Genomic DNA, 20,618 nt, shown 5'->3' with positions numbered 1-20,618 from the left:
GCACAGCAGATGAATACCCGAACCCCACCCTTCTCCTGTACTGCAGCACAAAAAAGCTTCTTAAACATACAGTACATGTAACAAATCTGCCTGCTCTTGAACCTTCTGTGAGAGCCATGGGTTGTTGCTTTGAGTCTTTCCCAGAAACACACACTCATGCACCAACATACACAGACACACACACACACACCCGTATGCACAACATCCAAACAGCAAGGGAAGAGTAAAATACATCTGGGGTCAAAGTGTAAACCTAAGGCAAATGGCAACAGAAGAACAGAGCTATCACAAAAATAAAACCAAACTGAAATCTTTTTTTTTTAGAAGTGCATTTGTTTTAAGAGATCCCAAAATCTCTGGGGTTCTGAAGGCTGTGTGTGTTAAGTTCAGTAGCTGTACAGCTTTAGTTTCCTTTGAACAGGGAAAAAGCCAACACAGTAATCTATCTTTCACAACAGCTATGTGTCCTTGTATGCCAAAGGTCGCATCGTGAAATAATTGCTCTTATAATTACAAGTGTTTTCTTAATGTGCTCATTAGCTCTCTGATATCACTTTTGGCAGAGATGTCAAGGTTCCAAAGCAGGTGGGGTGTGTGAATTGAAGATGAGTGTACAAATATGTTAAAATAGCCATTTATTAATGCTTAATTTACACAGTCATATAAAGGTCTTTGAAAACAAAAATAATTTTAACATGAAAATGCAATGTTAGACCACAAAATTATGCAAAAAGGTATTCATTTGTTAACTACAAAATAAAAACATCACATTTTTCACTAATTTGTTAAGTTGTTCAACCAACTGAAATTATGTCAAGATTCACAGAACCACAACCTCATACCTACCCCTCTGTGCAAACATTAAAAGACATTTTGGGGGAAAAAAAAACAAAAAACTCACAATGTATTTGGCATCTGACTCTGAGACTGTGATCACAGTATGAGGGTAGCATAGACTAACTGCTCAACATCTGCCTCAACAGCAGTCACATCTGCTATGTATAATCAGTGGGCTGCCTTTGTTCCTCAGTGGGGTCGTTTTTAGTTTATTTATCGGGATTGCCGTGTGCATATTCTTCAAGTGTACTCAGTTTGTACAGAAAATGCCATGGGCACATTGTCAGTAGATGAGATGATATCTATGAGGTAATGTTCTGTAGCCATGTCGGCTTAGTGTACAATATCTGCTATTACAATTCATTACACCAGAGATCAGGATTATATTTAATCCCTCTAAGGCCTATGTAACCTTACTTATTTGCTTAGCAGTCGCCCTCAGCCAGAGGACTTTTGATGCTTGCAGTTTCTTTGCACCTTACACGTTCTGTAACCCATTTATATGACTGGATTTTAACTGGAGCAAGTGAGGCAATGCATCTTATTCAAGGACACAACAGCAGCATTCCACCTGGAATTACAACCCACAACTATCTGGACCTAAAAGACATAAATATGCCCTAATAGCCATAAAGATGCTAGAAAAAGGTTGAAATAGTCTGAAAAACAGGTTGTCTCCATACCATTTGTACTGAAGTAAGGATATATAGCATATATTATAAAACAACCAATGCTGTGGGGAACATAAGGACTAGAAGTCTTGCATTATACACATTATGTAATTAGACTTGTTCATTTTATATTGATGAAAGGGAAATTCACAGCTAATGTGAGAAATATGTGATAGATTTATTGATGCTGATGTGTATGCCATATGAATGTTAAAACAGTATGTAAAACATGATATGCATGTTGGTGCAAATATATACATCATATATGCGCAGCAGATACAGATATACTTTATGTTATATTTATGTTGGTGCAGAGAACTGGGAGATCAGTCAGCTGTGTGCTCTAGTGAGCGGAGGAATGGGCCCTCCAGGAGAAATAACAAGAAAAAAGATCAGACGTTCATCGCCTTCCACAGAAACTGCTCTCTCAGCACCTTGATCAGAGGATCCATGTACGTCCCCCGGTCCATTTCAATGAGGCCAGCATTCGACATGTGTAGGCAAGGCGGCCCCTGCATGTTAAAGCGGACAGGAGCGGGTGCCTTTGTTCCATCCGTAGGTGCCATAACCCACCGCAAAGCTCGGGAAAATGAGCTTTTCTGCCAGGAGAAGATCATTTCAAACTGGCACTTTATCAATCAAACGAATGGCTTTTCTGCTCCAGACGTCCATTGGACCACCAAAGGTTCATTAAATCCACATCGTTCCATATAGATCCCGGCCCGTGTTGAGCCCAAAACACATCCATCATTTAAACACTCAATTATACATGCATTAATCTCGGCAAGCGCAGGCCATTTCGGCACGGTAATAAAAATTTACATGTTAATCTATCCGACGCCGTTACAAATGATTCATCCAGGGTTATTGACTGGCTGCTAAAGCCCTGCAGTGCGCTGCCGAGGACCGTGGTCCACACCGAGGTCGCTGGCTTATCTGTCCACAGACGTCCTAGCATCTCTTAAGGGTCTCTCTCTTTTTTTCTCTCTCTCTCTTTCTTTTTTTCTTTCTTTCTGGGTGGAAATTCTTAATATGCCCTGATAAAGCAACCAAAGGCACAAAGTTAATTAAAAAAGATAGGCTCGCCAATTTGAAAGAGTTTTTTGTGTCCTGCAGTATGAAGTAAGGACACACTTTTAGCTATCTTGGAGGAATTATTTTTTTTAAGTATTGTTTTTCTTATTCTTCTTTTCCCTCTCGAGACAGGTCTGAAATGTGATGATTCTCATTGTGTTTGGGTGTCAGAGGTCTCAGTGTTTGTGGATAGTTTTGTTTGAATCATTATGAAGGCTTTGTTTTTCAATTGCTTGCTATTGGATCAATATGTCAGTGTCAGCAAGGGTTAATTTGACATTAGCTGTCAAATTAGCTGTTGTGAGTGCTTAGCTGTGTTGTGTTCAAGAATGTTAGGCTTGTCTTACATATAGTGCCATTGTTTTATTCTAATTCTATTATTTTCTTTTTAATTTCACTTTTGAAAAGTAGGAAATATTTAAATCATTGAAACATCATTTCATGAGAGAGAAATACATACAAACACATACAAATATGTACGTATAATACATACAACATGAAAGATAAATACAGCAGAAAAATTCATATGTAAATTAATTAAATTTATTTAATTAAAATAATGTATTTGTACATTGTTCAAAATGTTATTTGTATTTTGTAAAAAGCTCAGAAAGCTTGTTCTTTTTTGTGTGATTTTTTTAGTTCATTTTAGTTATGAGGAAGTTTCCTTTTATTTCTGTTTGTGTTTTGCAAAATAAATTTATTTATAAACTGCTGCCTGCTAGAGAGTAAAATGGAAATCATATTGTCATGAGGTGCACCTTCTTGCAGACTAAATGGAAAATGAAAACATAAATAGTCTGGTGGTGCATGAATAGTGGCTTATTAATTCATGCAGTGGCTTATTGTCTCAGTGGGATACATTGCTCCTGTCGGACCAGACAAAACCAGTAGCTTTGGTACTTTGGCAGGATTTCTTTTAACCCTTGTTTTAAAAAATATATGCCTCCTCCAGTGCTGGCACAACTGGCGGACTGAGCTCAGGGAAAGGGGGGCACCCGGGCGTGGAGTCGGGAGACATTAGGCCGGTAAATTGAAAACAGCAGACCCCAAGGTTAGAGCACATCAATCCTCAGAGATTGGATGCCTTGGAAGTGAGGAGCAGAAATTAAAGCGGAGAGAACACAGCTGTGGAAGAGAGAGAGAGAGAGAGAGAGAGAGAGAGAGAGAGCGAGAGAGGGAGGAAGGGAGGGAGGGAGGGAGAGAGAGGGGCAGAAAGAGAGAGATGCAGAGAGAGCAACGACTAGTGGAGGGACACAGTTGCTATCAGTTTGTGATCGGGGATTACGCTGCGATGCGGCTGTAGTTGCTCTGGATGATTTCCCGCTCCTGCCGTGCAGAGCCCTGTGTGAGACTGAGCGCTGGGAAGGACCTGAGCATCAGTGCAATGAGGTAGGACTTACCGGAGGCTTCAGTGGGGAGAGCCGTACCTGAGTGGCAGTGCAGCTGAGCACTGTGCGGCTGGACACTGTGCAGCTGAAAATTTCCTTTGGGTATTTTTTTACCACTCAATGTATTTTTAGACATTTTGCAGATAAGTTTTTTTTTCTTTTTCCCTCCTCTTCTGTGTAGTTAGAAAAGTTAGCCTCTTTTTGCTGGGGCTTTAACAGCTTTAAGGGTCACAGCAGTTCTAAATGGTGCGGTTCTGCCGCCCCGGGACTGCCTCGCATGTGTATTGTACGTGGGACAAAAGCTGCCGCTGCGTGAAATCGCGGGAGCTCTTGTCGAAGCTGGGGGTAGCCGGGAGGGGAAGCGAGCGCGTGGGTGCGTGGCAAAGCCCCGGGATCAGCCTCCGAGCCACGGTGCGCTTTAGCGGCTCGCTGTCCTTGCCTACCCAGGCTCTGCTCCGCTGCCCGTAGCGCGGGAGTGTGGCTGCCTCCCACCCAGCGCTGTAGCCCTGCAGGGGGGACACACCGCCTTTCAGCATTACATTGACTTATGGGTGTGCGTAATCAAAATAACATCAACATGTGTACCACTTTCTGCTGTTAACTCACATTTTATCTGATCTTATCAATGGCTTTCTTTTCACTTTTTATTTTATTGCTGTGATCTATACATGGGAGTATTTTCCTATATTACTACTTTCTGTTTCTTCCTCTTACAATTAGTTTTTCTGCTTCAGTAGATATTGCCATTATTATTGCTTCTACTTTAGTGCTAATATAATGTAGATCTGTGCATACCTATTACAAAGATATGAAATGACTGGGTGCCGTTTTTAAGGTAGCTGTGGTTTCCTTTAAGTAAGTACACCTGTGACTGGTTGGAGGAGCTACATTAAGGTTTTTTAATTGCAAAAATTTATTTTCCTTGTTGATCAGTTTAGAAATCTTGAGTCGGATCCGATTTTATAGTAGTATCACTGGAAATAGAATTTTAAATGTATAAGCATTTTTTTCCTCAGCAATGTGATTATTGCAATGTCTTTAAATTTCCACCTCAACGTGTTGGTGTAATACTTTAGTTTCACTTATGTGAAAAAGTTGGTCACTACTTATATTCATGTAGTTTATAGTGCGGGTAACATTGGGTTTGGTTTGGTTGTATTATCTGGCCAGTGTCTGTAAATTAGCTCCAGGAAGAGGTTTCAGAATTTTGTCAATTTACAAATTTAAAAGGATTATACAGATGCAGGTAAGTCCTCACCATTTTCAGTCGAAAAAGAGAGAACAAGGGGAAAAAGAATAGAGGAGAAGAGAGGTGATTTAAAATTCAGCACTGACAATGCAAAACTATAACTGAGTTGCTGAAGTACAGTGAGGACAAGCCTGAACTGTTGGGAAAAAAACAGCCTCTCTGAATAGTCCTGACAAATAAAAATTGGGGAAATGTCTTATTCGAAAAGGAAAACAATTTAAATGGAGGTTATTTTAGATAGCAGGGGCACTGGCGGGAGATCATATTATTTTTTTTGTCAGTAGACGCACATTGAATAGATGTAAAACACTGGCATTAGTGACTGTGAAGGTTTAACAAGCCTTTGCTGCTCTACCCGGGGCTGTGTGGGATCATTCCGTGGCGTTTTGTTTTTTCCTCACTGGTCTTTTGTAAATGTGCTCGGCGGGGTGCCGTGCTGCTTACCAGTAGCTTTATGTAGATTGCACAGGAATCAAAGAATAGGACGGGTTTCGCTGCTTAAGACTGTTGTGCAAAAATAACAGTTAAGCAAATGACAACCCCATTTTGCAATTTAAAGCAGGGATTTAAATTAATTGACTGGATGAGATGAGTTGTTATCTACTGCTGTGTTAACAATAAAAGAAGCAAAGCTTTTGCACCTTATTATCCCGGATTGGACAGTATTATCATTATTTGTTATATCTTAATGTGATGAACATTGCTGTGAAATTTAAAAAATAAGTCAGAGAACATGTCGGCTTAATTATAATATTTTAAATGCAATGCCATTTCAGAATTTGGGAGCAGTTTTTGTACTTGCAGTTTTCCTCATTATAAGATATCAATTTATAAGGCCAAACGTAACTATTAGGAAAGGCAACTGTGGAATTGAAATGAAGACCTATTTGTTTCCATGGGCAGGCCTGTGGGTGTCACAAAATCAGCCTGTTAAAAATCATTTAATCATCTTGTAACTTCCTCTTGTGTGACTTCACAGTGGAGAGGGCCAATATTTTCATGGGGTCTCCCCTCAGTCATTTTTTAATGGCTCCACATCTTTGTCTGTTTGTTTGCTTCATGCATCTGTCATGTCGCTCCTGTCATTTAAGTGCACTGGACATGGGGTGAAGGTGTTTCTCCCGCGGCATAGGTGCAGGTGCGACGGTCACCCGCGAAAGCCGTCTCACCCGAAGGCGAAAGTGACGCGCGAACAGAAGTGAACAGTGCCGTCTTGGGCCGCTTGCGCTGGAGCTGGCGGGAACGGTGACAGAGGCATTAGCACCTTGTCTCGGTGTCTCTGTTCCACGTGGCTTTTCTTCTCCTCCATTATGACTGAGAGCTCTGAGACAAGGGTAAAAAAAAAATGCCCTGATCCCAGTGATGCCTCCGTTGTCTTCGCACAGCGATAAAGCCCCATTCCTCCTCCGCCTCTGTTTATGTCAGCACATGTAAAACGAATACACTCAGGAAAGTAACCAAACAGCTATAGTTCTGAAGACCCACTTTGCCCTGCTCTTACTTACAGCTTTAATGTCAATTTAAAGAAAGCACTAAAACTCTGCAACCTCCCCAGGGCTCGCTTTGTATGTTGCTGAGAGCTAAGCTGAATCTTTGCTCTTTGCGTTGAACGTATAGGCATCGCTTTAGAAAGCACTGCGCAAAGGTTACAGGGGACCTTGGGCGCTGCATTGAAAGTGGTGTTTTATAGGTGCTGTCCGTGAATAGAAACAGAGCTGTATCCGTGGAACGCTCCCTCAGGAGCAGGTAATGTGGGTGACGATCAATGGAGCGCGGTGCCGAGGCGGGGGGAGCTCAGCTGGGACGCTTTGATGTGTAACTATAAAGGCCCGCAAACTTCAATAATCAAATCTGCCACAGCCATCCATGTGGATGACTAAGAGAGGGTCACAGCGCGTTAACCCCCGTCCCGAATCCACGCTGAAACTGGGAATAATTACACAGATGCATAATGGACAGATAGACAGATGGATACTTAAGGATTCAGATATTTGCAAATACATTTGGAAGCTCTTTTGTATGTGTCTCCTGGTTACGCTTAACTGGGCTGAAATACTGCTTCATTTCCATAGAGAACATTTTTTTTTGGTTCCAAGTATCAAAATAGCCAAGTAGTGTAATGCATTGGAGGGATTTTAGGTTTTTTCGCAGTGAGCTGAAGGGTCATCATTATGCAGGACAGGGTGTGCAGTGTAATAGAATCATATCACTGGAAAGTGCTGTCCAGGGGGTGTACATTTTTGCCCACTGCATTTGCTGAAATTTGTACTTGCAATCTCATGGCTAAAAATAATTTTCCTGATGGTTCAGATTTTATTTTTTAATGATAAAAAATTACTAGCACTCTTGTATTATAACATAATGACAGTTGCATGAGAAAGCATCCTTTTTAATAAAAAAGGAAAATATTCATAAAAGAACATATAAAGGAATATATAAAGGAACATATCCACTAGGAAAATATTCACTAGGAGTAAATAAGTTTTTATGGTGCAAAAAATATATATTTGCCGCTGTTGTGATGTAAATGTGGCTTTCAAAATGCAAGATGCTGTGCTCACACAAATGTCTGCGCAAGGAAGCATTAATGAATATCAATTCAGTCAGTCTAAGCTTTTGAAGTGTGATGTGAGTGCTTATGGGCTGAATGGCTGTTTTCTTGGACACAATACATCCTGTGCGATAGCAAAGTTGAAGTCTGTATTTCTCAAGTCAAAGAAAAACATTGTTTTATAAAACTGTAGTTGTCAGCATTCTGGGAAGACCAACTTAGTTTACTCTAAATCCCGCAGATCTGGAAGACAGTGGTCTGGCTTCTCACTGAAGTGGACAGACCTCTCATTTTGTAAGGATAAGCTAAACAACCTCACGAAAGAAAAGGAGTTAAAAAAAAAAAAGAAAACACAGAGGTTAGTTCAGTTGAATCATCTCTGACACACATAGCTCCCCTTAATCCTTTTAAGACCCCATCACCACGCCAGGTTCCATGAACTAAGCAGGACTGCTTTCGTTCCCCCTGCCCCCACCCCACCACATCACCCATTAGATAAAGCTCCGTCAGCGACGATGGGAGCTCCTGTGCTGAAGCAGGGTTTTCGTATTCCTTTCCGCCCCTCCCGCCGTCGTTTCCCGCCTTCCTCTCTGCATCCCATTGTCTCCGCCGGTCGGGCCGCTCCGGCGGCGTTCCTCGGCAATCCCCGCCGCCGTCGGTGCCCGCCTGGTCGCCATGTGTTCGTGCTCAGCTGACGATTACATGCGGGAATGAAAAGGATACGGCTCCTAATGCATTATTAATGGCTGATAAATGGCCGGTGTGCATAAAATGGCTCGTTTATGCGGACGCCTTTTTGAGCAGCAGGCCAGCCGCATCTGCCAGTCTCTGGCGTGCACCCCTCGACACCTCCCCTCCGCGGAACGCGCTGAATAATAATGCGACAATGAAGCTAGTGCCAAGCGCAGCCGGCAGCACCGCTGAAGCAACCTCTGTCAGAATCTCACATTTTCGCATTAGAAGGTCTAGATGTCGCCAGGTGAATTTGTTTTCAGTGAATAAGTAATCATTTGGGAGCAGAGAGAAACTGTAGCAGTCATTATGGCATTAAGACCAAAGGTTTGTTACACTTATTTTGTGAAATTTTATTAGTTATTTGAGTCCGCTCTCTCCAATATGTGTGTGTGTGTGTGTGTGTGTGTGGGTGTGTGTGTGAGAGGCACAAAGAGCAAGGAGCGGTCCTGCAGTACATAGGAGGTGTAATCACCTTCCCACCACAATGATGCTTGAGGGCTAAAAACAGTGTTTGTGGGTATGTGTAAAGAGGCGGGAAATGAGCTCATAGATGCCAATCATTTGAAGGGCTGGTTCTCTGACACGTTGCTGGGCTGACCACTGGGCCAGACAGCGGTCTGTCAGGGCAGGCGGTGCTGCTCTAGGGGCCCTTGTAATGACACATTGCTGGACCGCAGCATATTTAACACAATCCTCCACTCACGGGAGGCATGAAATGATAAAGAAGCTAGTGGCCTGAATGCTGTTCATGTAGAGCGCCACCAACATTGTGACCCTGTGGGCTGTTTCATAGTGACAGGACATGTGAATGATGAGCAGTTAGCAGAATTCGTCCCATTGCCCCCTCCCTGTCCCAGTGGGAGGGTATGATCCAGGGAGGCTGGGACTGAAATAAGAGTGTATTTCATATTACCAAGCAAATTGCACAGACGTGCTCAGTCAGAGTGAGTCACCACAACTTCAAACAGCATGTCCGCGCATGACAGTTGCATTGTATTATAAGAAACCACAGCAGGGAACAGAGTGCCAAACACGCTGTTGGAATGACTGTTATCCATCTCTCTGACTATTACATCAATATTAACATTCCCTTCAATTGTAATTTGTATGGATGTAGCAGCAGAATGTGTGCTGGAGCCATGTTGAATGGGAGTTGTATGTGTGGGAGAATAGAGCTGTTCCCATGTTGACTGCATACTGAATGGAACACCTAACCCGTGTTCCATTCTGCTGTGTTCACAGGAACAGTGAGAGGGGAGCAGTGGCAGTCTGAGCGAGCAAAAGCAGGGTTTTGGTGAGCGATGGCGGGGCAAGGTTTGTCCGCGGGCCTCCTCCTCCTGCTCCTGGGGGTCCTCTCCCTTGCCCACGGCTCCATCTTCTTGTCCAGCCAGCGCCTGAAGGCCCGCTTCCAGAGGGACCGCCGCAACATCCGCCCAAACATCATCCTCATCCTCACTGACGACCAGGACCTCGAGTTAGGTGAGCACGGGGCCTCCGCAGTGTATAACCCGTCGCCCCACCGTACACAGAGAGGGCCAGACCAAACTCGCATGAGCACATCTCACCTCACAAGTTGTCTGTGCCTGGAATGACAATGTGGACATCAAATATAATCCTTGCAGTGAAGATCCAAATATGATTTACAACAAAGATGCTAAACAGAGTAGTATAAAATGGTGGTCAGTTCAAAGGAAAAGTACCCATCCTAGCCTTGGTTATCATGAGACAGGGTGTACACAGCTTTAAATCTTTATTCATTAGGTTCTTCTTTCATTTGAATTTTTTACGATTTATTCACTTATCAGTACTTGCCAACTGTTTTGTTTGCAACTACTATCAACACCTGACATTTCAGCCTCTGTCTTTCTCAAGGGTACGCTTGGCACTGACATGGGTAACCTTTTGGTTAATTAATTAGGTTTAAATTTGAAATGGTAATGTGGGTAATCTGCCAGGTAGGTGAGCCGAAACGGGCTTTTTTACATGACAGGCTGCAGCCAGTGTCTCCTGTCTGTTAGCACCATACACTCACAGACAGACCACAATGTCATACGCTCACTGCCCTCCGCGTGCTAATTGATGCGGTAGACATGTCTGGAGATGCATGCCATTTTGAAATGTGAAAGTACTCATATCTGCAGACAGCCACTAATGAAATATGTAGGAAACCAGAATACATTTGTTTTGCTTTCTTCTCGGGTGTGACAGATAGCAGCAGCGACACCAGGATTCTTCATTGCAGCACAGTTTGACGCCAGCACTAACTCTTTCAAGCCCTCAGACAGAGAAATTATTGTCAGTCACTTACACAGCTGCGATTATCAAAGACACAAGCCAGCCATTTCGTGACGCCTTTTTAGAATAAGATCCTTTGGCGTGTCATCAGCCATTATGCTACAAATACATCATCTCAATTTCCTATGAATGCTTGCTTATTTTCATCCCTTTTCATGGTTCCTATAAGTCTTCAAAAGACTTTTTCAGCACCGCATAGAAAAACACTTGGAAGATGTCAGTGCCACTCATTTTTGTAGCTAAGGGAAGGGAACCACAAAGATTTCGAATAAGCTCAGTGTTAAGTTGTAGAAATTCATTTTGAGTCTGACATATCTGACCACATGCGAAGAAACTGAGTGAGTTTAAGGAGCACTTCAAAGTTAAATAAAAAGAAAGATAACCTTCGTAAGCATAGCTGCTACACCTAAAACCTCAGGGTTTTTAAGTTCCTGGTACAAATTTACAACTGCAATTTGCAAAGCCTGTTGTAGAGTGCATGCAATTATACAACATTTTCACCCATTATCCTGAAGTGCAAACGCATATTCGCCACTCTAAGCAAACGACCCACTCAGTTTTAATTGGAGAGATACGTGTTTTCCCTTCACAATTTGCATTGAGTGGACAATTCAGGCCCTTGTTGTCAGCACCAAACTGGGTTGGCTCTATGGCACAACCCCGCTCTATTGTCTCGGAGTTCTTCAACACTGATTGTGTTGTGAGGGTAGGCTTGTGTGAAGATTTACAGATGGATTCTGTCCTTCATTGGCCGTTAGCAGACCCTTGAAAGCAATGAATTTATGGTCAGGCATCTGTTCCCCTAAACCCACAGCAATGTGATAGGCCTCAGAGGACTGACTGACAATTGGCGGCTGCCCTGAAACTGGAAGGCCTCTCTTTCTGCCTTCTCTATAAGTACATAATAAAACCCACACACACACACACACACACACACACTTTGCAGTGACTCTCCAACCTGTCATTGCAAATCCCTTTTAATTTAATTTCACTGAAAGAAAAAAATGTTGTGAAGTAGACATATTCAATAACACCTTTCTTAGAATGATTTCCATAGCAATTTACAATTACATTGTAACAAGAATTTATGTTATTCAGTTTTATGCCTGAAATAAAAACAGTTTCTCTTTTCTCACCTTCAGACAATTATCACACTGCATCTAAAATGCAAAGAAATTTTGTTCAATCAAACAGAATCGTATTCACCAGGTTTGAGCGACGAGGGCTTGCATCTGAAATAGGCTCACGTACGCTTATATAAAAAAAAAATCCACTTTGCCTGTCAGGAGCTCCTGGTGTGCTGTTGGAACATGCCTTTTGAAACCAAGCCCTCGGTTTTGACCTTTTGTCTCGGCGGCAAAACATGCGGCGAATGCATTGGAAAAAGGTCAGGCAGAGGCAGGCTCCTGAGTCTGTAAACTTCAGCTTGCCCTTCCTGCCAGCTTGCTGTTGGAGTCTTTCTCTATAGGAGTAGAGGTGGGAGAGGCGCGCGTGCTGGGCAGCATTTTAAACAGTGCAGATGCCCCCTCGGCTCCCTCACCCCCCCTCCCAAGCTCCCGTGGGACTCAGGCGAGACTACTGCCCTTGTCCCACAAGCAAACAGCATGAGATCGCAAATCACCTGGAAGGACAAGACAACACAAGCACCATAACGAAGTGAAAAGCCCTTTCGCTGACATGAGCAAACACCACAAGGTTGCTGCGTTTCTCAGGCCGGCATGAGTCACAAACAGAATCGTGGATTATTTGTGTCGGTTTGTTTTTTTTTAATTCAACAGGGTATTAATTGAAGTCTGTAATGTTGCACCTTTGAGAGTTTTACCTCAAATGAGTTGTGCGGGGGGGCTGTGTCAAAAACATAGAGGCTCACGTAGGCACTTCTCCACACTGCATTTCTCAAGGGGCATGTGTCCTCAGGTGTACTGAGCTCTGCGTGAGCGGCCGAGATCTCACTAAGCCAGACAAAATGAATGAATTGAAGTCTTAATCAGTCAAGATCCTGTTTTTTTGGTTTGTGTAATCCTCTTTGTTCTCAAGGGAGAGGGGCTTTTCCTCTTTCTTCCCTCCTCCCAGATAATTAGCTGAACAGATTACAAGGTATTTTTCGGATTGAGTGATTTGTTTGGATATCTCTTCCTCATTGGCTCCGTAATACTGACTCCGGCCCACCACCACCCTCTCGCCCCCCTTCAGGCTCCATGCAGGCCATGAACAAGACGCGGCGGATCATGGAGCAGGGCGGCACCCACTTCTCCAACGCCTTCGTCACCACGCCCATGTGCTGCCCCTCGCGGTCCTCCATGCTGACGGGGAAGTACGTGCACAACCACAACACCTACACCAACAATGAGAACTGCTCCTCCCCTTCCTGGCAGGCCCAGCACGAGCCCCGTACCTTTGGGGTCTACCTCAACAGCACCGGCTACCGCACAGGTCAGTCACTCTTTCACCCTCTCTCCCCCTCTCTTTCTCTACCTCTCTGTCTCACTCTCTACTCCTCTCTCTCAGGATGGCAACTTACCATCAGTTACATATGGCATTCACGCATGCAGCTCCAGTGAAATAATTGTTTATGTTAGAATTATGCATAATACATCAAACACCAAGATGAATGAGAAGCATGCGGTAAGTACACTAAAAACATGGCCATAGACCTGCAGAAACTAGAGAATGGTCAGAACAGCCCAATACTGAAACTGTCTTTTGTGCTCTCAGAGAGATTGTCACAGCAGTTTACGGTGTAAAACATAAACCTACACAGGACGGGCATCTATGCCAGGCACTTTTTTTTTAGAATAGGGCCCAAACACCGTGGACAGCAGGACAGGCTTAGCATTCTGTGGTGCAACTGAACAGAAGTGACCCCAGCACTTTCCTATTGTTAATATTCCATACGCTCTTACTGATGCGTTTTCTGAAGTATTAGCTTCCTCAGACTCCCCACAGGAAATGTTCAGTGGAGCACCTCCTCATTCTCGTTGCCTCTGCACCTCATGAGAAATAATTACCACCTCCGTAAAGCCGTCACGCTCCCCAAAAAGCACCGATTATTCCACCCGGTTGATTTTAATGGGCAGGACAAACCACAAACCTGCTCAGGGCTTTAGCAAGGGCACCTTGTTTGATTAAGAAGTAAAACAAACATGCAGCTTTCAAACATCTCTTCCTTTCATGCACATTTTGTACGTTTCTGCTGTCTGTCATTTTCTTTTAAGTTCTTTTAAAGTTGCAGTGGATGCAGCCCTTCGGTTATTGACATTCTTTGGCCCTTATACTAAGTAGATACTGATTCTTTCTGACAAGCCATCATACAAAGCTACATTTCATGAGCAGTAAGAACTGGAAGCAATTGGAAAATGTGGATGAAAAGAAAATGCGCTGTTTTGGAATTTTCGCAAACACGCACATGCACGCACTCGCACACACACAAACCTATCCCCATCAACATGCTCTGTTTTTCCATTATTTTCAAAAGTGTGATCAATGGTAAAACTAAATTCGTCTCTGTAAACCATTTCAGAGATATTTTGCAGATATTGTCAATAAAGACAAAGAATGATGGCTGTGGATGTAATGAATCTTTTCCATCCTTCACGGAACCAATTTGTTTTCCCATTTTCTCAGGAGTTTGAAACGCACACAGAGCTGCTGTGATACTCAGTAGCAAATCTAATTACAACCTGCCGACCCTGTAGGACTCTTTAGAATCGAACTGGAAACATACTAACAGGAGTGCATCCCATGGAAATAGTTGTTTTTTTAAATAAAATGTTTTGTTTTAGGGATTTAATGAACGCTGTGGAGCACTTTGTCTATACACAAAAAACGTATGTATTCCATATGATGACAAACATTTTGTAGAATATTGTATTTCCATTATTGTCACATTCTTGTCCAAAACACTTTCCAGTGGGTACCCTGGTGTTCTCTGCTAATTTCACTTCAGATAACATTTGTGCATTGTGTGTCTTTGGTTGTTTTTCAAAGAATGTCATTTTGATGGAGTGAAGGTCAGTTCAAACTTGTTCAGTGAGTTCAACTTGTCTCTTTCGCAGCCTTCTTCGGGAAGTACCTGAATGAGTACAACGGCTCATACGTGCCCCCTGGTTGGAGGGAGTGGGTGGGGCTGGTGAAGAACTCCCGCTTCTACAACTACACCCTATGCAGGAACGGCGTTCGAGAGAAGCACGGCTTCGACTATCACAAGGTCTCCTCCCTTTCGCCTGTTCCTCTGGTGGCTTCGTCGATAGCGCTCTGTCTGTTTGTTTTAATAGGCACATATGGTTCCGCAGTGCTGTTCTGCTGCTCGTTTGTTTTGTTAATACGGCATTGATCGTGTGCTGTGTTAATACCGCACCGCTCGTATAATTCATGAATGCTCTTCTGCCAGTTTGTTTTATTAAAGCCGCGCTGATTGTGTGCTTTGTTAATGCTGCTCCTGCCGCTTACCCCAATCACATGCCCTGCAGGTTGCATTGGAGTGTGTGTTTGTGTGTGTGTGTGTGTGTACGCGTTACGCAGTGTCCCTGCTCCACATTCAGAATCTAATGAATGCATTAGTAGGGCATGTGATTGGTACCTTTAGCGCTCATAGAGCTCAGCCTTTCCCCAGTCTGAGGCAACCTCACAGATACACTCTCAGCAGATCCCCGCTTTGCGGCATCTGGGCTATCAAAGCCACACAGAGGGGCCCTTTAACCCACAGATTTCAGGGCGGGTCGGCCACAGGGCTCGCCTCATTAGTTCACCCCGATGTTGCGCTCGTTGAACCCCCCGTCTCGGGAGCGCCACAGATCCCCAATTTCCAGCTCAGAAGGCTCCGCGTGCACCACGGTGGCGGGTTCCTCTCCTGCGCTGTAACTGAAGCTAATTGCAGCGTAATGTGCAGTCATTTGAGCCAGAGCTAGCCGGGAGGGCCGCAGTTACTGAGATTTATCGCACGTCTCATCTCACCCTCTAGAGTGGGGAAAAAAAAATGCAAATGAATCATTGAGTCTCATTTCCTGATTTGGACTGCTGTACTGTGCCGTTCTCCGCTTTAGTGGCCGCCGCCGCCGCTGCTGCTGCAGGGAAAAAGTCTTGCTCATGTCAGAGGCTTGGGCAGCGCTTCTACACATCACTACAGCTCCATCCCTCAGGCGCAATGCTCGGCCACAACTCACACCTGTCCAAGGGTCCGGGCCAACACCGCAGGACACAATCAATGTCCTTCAAGGCCTTCCTCTTCACTCTTTTTGCTCTCTTTTTTTTTTGTTTGTTTGCGCCTGCGCTCTGCCACAAAGCGATTTGAGCCCCTCCCTGATGTGATGCCTGCATTTTCTTGACCTGACCGCCAAAAGGGATCAGAAACACCTGGCACCAATTTAGTCCCTTGTGCCGTCTGCCAATTGTTGCAAGGCCTGGGCAGTGGCAGACATTCCTTCAACCAATAAGAAGGGGTTTCCATAGCAAAAAGGCCTTGTGCATATGTTTTCAACCTGGTCACGGAGAGATTGATTTCCGTCCATAACTGGCACCATCACCGGGGAGGATTTGTGTCATTTCTAAGAAACCCTCACAGTTGCAAGCATTTGATTTCCAGATGCGGCTTTTTTGTTAGCCTTAAAATTTAATATGAGCTGGGAAATAAAGAGTTGAGAGAGCAGATCAGCTGACCAAGGCAGTCATGAGAAGTTCAGACTCTCCCAGACTGCCCTCAGCAATGAAGCCAAGAGAGTATGTTTTTCTTTCATTTTGATGCATGCGTCTGTCCTTTGCAGGATTACCTTACTGACATCATCACCAATGACAGCATCAGCTACTTCCGCTCATCTAAGAAGATGTACCCCCACCGGCCTGTCATGATGGTTCTGAGTCACGCTGCTCCCCATGGCCCGGAGGATTCAGCACCCCAGTACAGCAATGCCTTCCCCAATGCCTCACAGCACATGTGAGTCCATGCTTCCTTGGACAGCCCAGCATACACAAAGACTCACCCCTTGTGCATGTTAGGGTATACTAGCATGCACACAAACATACACATCTGATTTAAATTGGACATTATGATAAGCAAGAGAATATTTGAATGAACATGTCCAAGAGAGTATGTCTTCAGTGAGGTGATTCATGATACTATATTTAAAGCATGATGGTTATGAGATGAGTTAAAGGGGCACTGCAAGAAAAAAAAAACTATGCTATGGACTGATTCTGTAAGCAGGACCAATATTGTAAGGAATGGAGGTAATGTCCACAGAAAATGTTGTCCATGGTGTATATATGAATTTGAATAGATCTTTTCTAGGCATTTTGATCTTCCTCAGTACCATGTTCAGGGTTAATGTGCAATTTCCCTTCATCTGTCTACTGAACCTCTCCTCCTCTCTCCTTTTGGCTCTCTCTCTCTCTTCTCCCTCTCTTGCAATTCAGTTCAGTTCAGAGGTGATTTTGAGAAAGGACAAACAGGTGATGGTTTTGCCAAAGCAATTACAAAAAAGAAAGCAAATGTGCGGCATTTTCTCCACCACTCTCTGCTACAGCACCACTCCCTCTCCCCTCCTCTCTCCCTCCTTCTCTCCTGCTTCATCTCTCTGTCTCTCCCCATCTTATGCCCTGCCACCCCCCCCCCCCCTTCCCTCAGCTCATGTGCTGCTTGGCAGAATTGGTAATAGTACAGCAGCACATTTACTGGCAGTGTCAGCTGACTCTTCGCTGCAGCTTGCTGCTAATTGCCGACCAGCTGGGTTCAGAATTCGGAGTCAAGCAGCCACCCCCCCCCTCCCCCACCCCAACCCACACCCACCGTCTCCATGCTCCAGCTAAATCCCCAGGGACCAGTACTGCCATTCTCTGCTGCGGCGGCAACACTCCATGATAATCCCAGTCAGGCTGTGGGTTTGTGAGCTTACTGGCGAATTTATCCGCACACACAATCAGAAAAAAAACAAACACACACACGTACGAGCACAGACATGCGCACACACACAGACGCACATATAAAATCCTGGTACATGGCTTTGAGAAGGTAGGCTGGCTCGTAGTGAAAGGTCACTGTGAAGGCTTTCCATGTGTCTATGTCATGTGTGAAAGTGGGGCTGGAAATAGAATAGATTACTTTTTTAAATGTTAAAACATGTCCAATACCTTGGTATGTCACATCAAACACTTTCCCTGGGATAATTTTTAAATAGAACCTCTTCCTATGTACCCTCAAGATGGTAGGGCAGGCCATTGGTCATTGTTAGGCCAACAGCCCATAATTTTAGAAATGCTGGTTAATTGTCTGTACTGTGCATGATTTTCAGATGTGCGGCCGAGAGGCATCTCAATGAGGCATTCCAGAGCCCAGTGCCTGCACTGTGTGGGAGATTTAACCCTGAGCAGTCACTTTTCAATGCAAAGCGAAATTCCGCATGTCAAATTGCGTGGCCAGCCTGCATGGTAATTTGATGTGAAATGCTGTCGGAATGCATTGTGGTTGTAAACAGGGGTGTTACATCATAGCCCCAACAGCATCTCAGTTTGGCCCCCACCCTTCCCTTTCTTTCTCTGCCTCTCAGACCCCCTGCCTCTTATCTCTCGCCCAGCCACCAGACCAATGATCTCATCCTACCCAATCCCCTTGCTGTCCCTTTGTTTCTTCCATATCGCCGGGGCAGTAAGAAATTTAACTGCAGATTCATTACTCATGTTCAGTAACTAAGACATCAGAGAGGGATTGGTTTCCTCTGGTAGATGGAGATGGGAGTGTGAGCTGCAGACGTTGTTGGCAGATTGTCCACCTCTACAAATATGCTTGTCTGCTCACTTGTGGAAATTCAAATATTAAAATATACAGAACTTAACACTTAGCATAGTATTCTACTCCTGCAAGAAAGGCATCTTACCTTGTGTTTGACAGCATAGTATCAATGTGCAGTTTAAAGTCGAGTAGAACTTTTCAAAAAGCAACAAAGGAAACAAGGAATCTAAGTTTAGTTTGCACCAAGGATTAATTTAGGCATATTTTAAATTGTCATTTTAAATGGGTTAGATGGTGCTTTTAATTCCAACTTTGAAAAGAATTGCACATTTTGATAGCTTCAGTAATGTAGTGTTCTTGGCTAATGGGACCTCTCAAAATGGCCACTTGAGAAAGATTCATAAAAGCCTACAGAGCCTAGCTGTTTTTCTCTCTGCTTCTTCCCATGATAGTAAAGGTCCATTAACATCACAAAGACTCTGTCTTCAGTGCTTTTTCAGTGTTTGCTTTTTTAATTGCTTCACTGCCACCATCCTTCCATCTCCATTTCTTCCATTTCTTACATTTAGGTAGCACACGTTTATCCCCACAGAATATAAGGGCAAGTTCCACCACTTATCCTTTTTTCCACCTTTAAAACAAACAAAGGATGAAAATCATATTTGGGTGTTTTTTATCCCCATACATTGTTATGTCTGCATGCTTTTCTTGTCTATTTTCACCCAACATTTCCCCCAGCTCTCCAGTAATTCCTCTCTCTCCAGTAACAACCACCGTCCCTGACCCAGCTTAAAAATCATCATATCTGTGCACACCCAGGACGTCCCTCAAGATACAATGAGGAAAATTGTTAACCTCTATTCTCCAACTCCCCCAAAAAACCTCAAAAACACATTCCCCCAGACCAACCTGAACATGCTGCTTCCCATCCATTCTCATCATGGTCCCTAACCCACCATGAAAACTCTGCTTTTTCTGTTCCACTCTCCTTTTTTCTTTTCAACTTTATTTCTGAGAAGGAAAGAGAAAAAAGATGATTGCTTCTGAAACTAGTGATTGCCCCTGACCCAAACAATCAGATTTTTTTTCCTTTTAAGCAAAGATGGCTTACCAGGTCTGGAGCATCTGGAGACTTGGAGGAAACCTGTTTGGATTGAGAGGATTATGCATTGTGCAATAAATAGCAGGCAGCAGAGACAGAGGGAGATTTAACCTGCTGGACTGTAAGGCTCTGCCAAGAAATCACTCTGGAGTCCTAAAACCTACCACGGGCAGCGCTTGGAGCTTGTTAAATCTGCCTTTAATCAGTGAAAACCTGAGATAAATAAATTGAACTGATCCTTAATCGCTGTTTGGGATCTGGTAAAGCAGCTTAGCCATGAGGGCCTCTAGTGGCGGCCATGCTTTTTAGCAGGAGTGAAGCTTCTATGTGTCCATCATGGGAGAAGTGTCTGGCAGTCAGTGGAGAGTGGGTTTCTACCTTGATCCTACCTGATGATGCTCGCACAGCAGCCTTTACAAAGGTCACAGCGGGGGTTCCTTAGTGTTAAGTTCTGTTACACATAAAAAGACGCATCCCCCTCGTAGGGATTACCCAGGCTAATGCTTCAGCTAGATGAGAGCACATCTCCCTAGCAACCAAAAGAGAAATAAACTGTGTGTTTGTGATACAGAGCGAAGGAGAGGGAGGGAGGGATGTGTGAGAGAGTGTGCACACCTCTTTGTGCATACAGAGGTTAACATCGGAATGTTGGAGGTGGTGTAAATCCATTACGATTCTGTCTCAGACTTGATGTTACATGATCATTAGAAAGAATAATATCTTCTTATGAGAAATATGAGCCAAAGTGGGTGCTCAAATAAACCAGAAATTAACATTTCAGTAAATGACTGTGATTTCTTATAATATTAAATATCAAAATATTTTTGGATGACAGTTATGGCACTGTAATTTGACGCGTCAAATTATCCTTGTTGGCGTGGTTATGTTTTTTAATAAAAATTTTAAAATATAGCAGCATACTAAAGCCTTGCTTCTTAAAAAATATATTTCCCTCTTCTGTCCTCTCTTTCTCCATTCATCCTTTGATATTTT

General features: G+C 43.7%; 1 protein-coding gene across 3 annotated transcripts in view; it reads left to right on the top strand.

The window, feature by feature from the left end:
* sulf2b (sulfatase 2b) overlaps positions 1-20,618 on the top strand; it is a 113,580-nt gene that overhangs the window by 76,121 nt on the left and 16,841 nt on the right. For 2 of the 3 annotated variants that reach the window (XM_036533487.1, XM_036533485.1), the window contains exons 4-7: positions 9,751-9,987; positions 12,997-13,236; positions 14,859-15,010; positions 16,563-16,732. In XM_036533487.1, coding sequence (XP_036389380.1) covers positions 9,810-9,987; positions 12,997-13,236; positions 14,859-15,010; positions 16,563-16,732 — 740 coding nt within the window. In that variant the 5' untranslated portion in view covers positions 9,751-9,809. Of the gene's footprint in view, positions 1-3,815; positions 3,975-9,750; positions 9,988-12,996; positions 13,237-14,858; positions 15,011-16,562; positions 16,733-20,618 lie in introns of those variants that run through there. The other variant, XM_036533486.1, reaches the window with a different exon arrangement.

This window comes from Megalops cyprinoides, chromosome 7 (assembly GCF_013368585.1).
Source record: "Megalops cyprinoides isolate fMegCyp1 chromosome 7, fMegCyp1.pri, whole genome shotgun sequence".
NCBI classification, from domain to species: Eukaryota; Metazoa; Chordata; class Actinopteri; order Elopiformes; family Megalopidae; genus Megalops; species Megalops cyprinoides.
The sequence above is the reverse complement of the archived record's forward strand: the minus strand, read 5'-3'. Positions and strand labels throughout refer to the sequence as shown.